The sequence below is a fragment of the Juglans microcarpa x Juglans regia genome, chromosome 4S, assembly GCF_004785595.1.
Source record: "Juglans microcarpa x Juglans regia isolate MS1-56 chromosome 4S, Jm3101_v1.0, whole genome shotgun sequence".
Classification (NCBI taxonomy): domain Eukaryota; kingdom Viridiplantae; phylum Streptophyta; class Magnoliopsida; order Fagales; family Juglandaceae; genus Juglans; species Juglans microcarpa x Juglans regia.
In genome coordinates, this window is record NC_054601.1 from 5,460,382 (window position 1) to 5,464,425 (window position 4,044).

Below are 4,044 nucleotides of genomic sequence, written 5' to 3' on the forward strand. Positions count from 1 at the left end.
AAGAAACTTAGAACTGCAATGCAGCAAACATATCAGCAAGCAAAACCCAGACTGTCGCAAATAAAAAATGGACTTCAAAGTTTCAAACTTGGAATGAGCTTGGAATTCCAATTGGGATATTAAAATAAAGGTAGAGTTGAAGCGCTCCTCCAAGGATCCGAAAGAAAACTTACACCATGACCAACCAACAAGCAAAGAGAATCGGGATTCTGCTGGTAAGTTGATTGGAATCCAACTCGGTGGAGAACGGGGAATCCTGTAATGCGTAGATCTACAACACTTTCCACACATCATTAATGGGTATCACTTTCAATTGATCATTCCACATCCAGGAAAAAAGGATGCAAACTCAGGCCCCCCAAGTAGATATATATGGCAAATGGTCCATGCATATTTTGGCATTTAGGACCCATCTCACATTTGCTAACAATAACGATAATAAATTTAACATTCAGGTGCTACAACACATCTGAAAAAGGAAAAGAAAAAAACAAATACTCTGAGAGAGAGAGATCCATTAGCTTGGGCATTTAGTTTTCAGCAGCTACAGCTTAAACTAACTACCATTTGAATCAAAATAAAAAGATCGAAGTATTTTCAAGAGTGAACACTAGCTCCTGATTCTCTGCTGGCGGCATGGAAGAGTTCTTCAAAATTTCACCTTACTCAATGTCCAATTCTTCAAGACCATCTCCAGACCATCTCCATCTCTTATAAATAATATGATACAGGTAAACTCCCATATTTTAAATTACCCATGCAGCTTGAAAACCCCCTTCTCTTTAGGCAGCCTTTGATTATGATAAATAGAACGTGAAGCAAAAGAAACATAAAATTCAGACGCATACCAATTCAACAATGGTCTCATGCCTCACTTCTGCTTTGGATGCTTCTGCAACAGCTCAAGTCAAGACCAGCGGTGGTTCACTCATATTTGTTTGGCAGACGGGTTGCAAGAACCTTCTTGCGGGTCGTATAAAAGCCACCCACTGAATTTTCCATAAATTTTACCAAACGGCCAAATCAACTTCTTTTATTGTAAGATGGTCACAAATTTTGGGGCATCATCCCTTGGTCCTTCAAGAGACCGATACATGTATAAAATGTTAACAGTATTATCTGGGCCCTCTGCAACTTCATCCTTGATTACTTCCACCACCAGACGGGGCAATGCTCGAACAATCTCCTGACAACCTTTGGGAGATAGCCTACATGAAGACATCCAGAGGAATCTCATGTTGTAGTAGTGATGTAAACCAGAATGCAAAGCTGCATCCCCAAATGGGCTATCTCTGATCTCAAGCTTTTGCAGTCTAGGGCAGCCCTCAAGCACATATTTAAGCCCCATGTCACTATCTCCAGCGAAAGCAACTGACAGAGTTCGAAGCAATTTCCCATATTTTCCAATATAACCAAAAGCTCGATCAGTCAGTAAACCGGATACAGCAAGCCGAGTTAGCTTCTTACAGTTCATAACAATGGCTCCAAAACCTTCATCCATGGGTTTCCCAGTCACATGGTCAGGGCTATGTAGCGCAATTATACAGAGACGGAAAACCTCAAGATCCGGGCAGTTCCTTGACATGGCTATCACTGCCTCATTTGTCATATGCTGGCAGAAATACAAAATGGATCGCAGTTTCCTACAACCCTCGGAAATTGCTCGGAGGCCCACATCAGAAACAGGGCCCTCAGTATCCCCCCGAGCATCAAAAGGGAAAACACGAAGTTCACGCAGGTCCTTGCAGGTTGAAGCCACAGCTTGAAGTCCTTCATCACGTATTGAATCAAGGACCTGCATTATGAAAGTAATAGTAAGTTTCACAAGCCAAATCTTGATCGTAATTTGGACATAAATACAACACAACACAGATACTTACCCAGAATACCTGGAGTTTGTGGCAGTGAAATATGACCGATATAATTTGATCTGCATGAATATTTGCATAGCTAAAATTCAGAGAGGTAAGATTAGCACAGACAGGGTAGATGGCCGGTAAGTAATCTGGCAACATTTCCTTGAATCCTGAGAGACAAACTAATGATTTGCAAGAAGCAAGGGCACTTTGAAGGTCGGAAGCGTGTTCACCCGGAACTACGTCGTCTGGGGAACTATACGAACCAGTTCCAAGGTGTGTGAGCTGCGGAGCTCGTACTATCAGGCGGCATAGCTGCCCAATTGAAACATAGCAGTTCAACCTAAGCTTCTTCAAGGACGGGGACCTAGCCACCAGCCTCTCTAATGCGTCAAAATTTAATGGGCATTCAACACAATCAAAAATCAGCGACTCCAGACAAGTAGCTCCACTCTCCGGGAAACAAGCTATCCAATCAACATCATCATCCGTGACCTCAGATTCGATCAGATCAAGCACTTTCAGTTGTCTGAAGAAAGTTAAATGAGAAAATTAGAATAGAGTTCCTTAAGCTTTTCCATCCCAAATACACCAACATTTTTTTAGCATCTCAATCTTGTCAGTTACTAGTTAGGGTTCGATTACTATAATTATTAAAGAGTAACACAAACAAGGAAACGCATCAATACCATAACCCATATCAAATCCAACAAACAGATCTGCCCGTTCCTCCCCCTAGAGAAAACAAAACAAATAAAAGAAGAAAAAAAAGCCTTAAAATACATTAATACATTACAAAAAGCAACCAACAAATTCAACTGATTAGTGTTTCCGGACCAGAGATCTTAACATGGGTGTATATTCGGATAGATCTATATAGCTCATGAGAAACAAAGGAAAAGGAAAGTACCTGCAGTCGCTGGCGATGAGGGCGAGGCCACTCGTACTGAAGCCATCGCAGCAGACGATAACGAGCTCTTTGAAGGAGGGGAAGGACTCGGCGAGGAGGGCCAGATCGTCGTCCGTGATGGACATGCGCTTCAGGTACACCTTCTCCAGCCAAGGATACGCGGACGCCATTGCCGTCACCCACGGGGCGAAGTGGGCCCCCCAATCGATCGGCATCAGGTTGAAGTCCGCGAACCTCGGTCTGCCCTTGATGGATACGGACCGGACACGAGAGAAGCGGTTCGTGGCCCTCCTGGGTGAGACTGAGTAGCAGTTGCCGATGTAGAGCTCGGATCGGGTGAGAGCCTCGACGCGCCACCAAGACTTGCACACCAATGAGGCCGCGTTCCGGTCCCGCCGGGAGCTGAGGAACTGGAGCACGTTTTCCAGCACGTTCTCCAGCACTTGGTCCGGGCACGGGGCCTGGAACTCCATGGAACTCGGCCCAGTACTCCCTGACACGGACCCCACCCCACTGCAGTTCCGGGTCTTGTTGGACGATTCGGCGCTGTCGGCCCCGCGAAGATCCGCCGGCGGGGACCGATCGTCGTCTTGTGAAATTTCCTTCCGCTCCTTCCTCATGCGCCGACGAGTAAATTTTCCGTACGCCCACTCTCTGATCTAGGTTTTGCCTGACAATAACAACCTCAAATTTTAATAAATCTCGAGCTTTCGGCAGCGGAGAGAGAGAGAGAGAGTGAGAATTGGGGGATCAACTAGGAAGGACACTGGCGCTACCCAAGTCGTCGCAACAGTGTCTGTAAACTTCCTCCTCGGAGTTCTATATATAAAGCTCCGCGTTATATTCTAGAATAAAAAAATATGTTCTCGTATCAGTAAAACATCAATATGCCTTTGGGTTTTGGAAATAGATCTCGTATTAAAATTTGTATGAAATATCATCTCATATTATTTTATTTTATTTTTAAATATAATTTAAATATAAATATTTTTAAATTAATCATTATTATTTTTAAAACTAATTATTATAATTTTTTTAAACTTTTAAATAAAAAATAATTCAATTTTTTTAAATCCTCAAATAAAAATAATATTATAAAATTATACTTTAACAATATTTTAACTTCATAATATTTTTTATTCAACTTTTTCTTACTTTTCTCAAAATCTAAAAAATACTCAACTCAAGCTATCTCGTTATTATTTAAAAAATTATATTTCATCTTACTCTCCAAACGAGCACAAAAGTGTTCGTCCCAAATATGCAAACATGGTTTTT

General features: G+C 42.2%; 1 protein-coding gene across 1 annotated transcript; it reads right to left on the bottom strand.

Moving 5' to 3' along the window:
• Window positions 1–419: 419 nt before the first annotated feature.
• Window positions 420–3,657, bottom strand: LOC121262877 (transport inhibitor response 1-like protein). The gene is made up of 3 exons (XM_041165543.1): window positions 2,767–3,657; window positions 1,881–2,385; window positions 420–1,795 (listed from the first exon to the last, which is right to left on the bottom strand). Exons 1-3 carry the CDS (start codon window positions 3,384–3,386, stop codon window positions 1,034–1,036), a joined length of 1,887 nt encoding a protein of 628 aa, XP_041021477.1. The 5' UTR covers window positions 3,387–3,657; the 3' UTR covers window positions 420–1,033.
• Window positions 3,658–4,044: the final 387 nt, after the last annotated feature.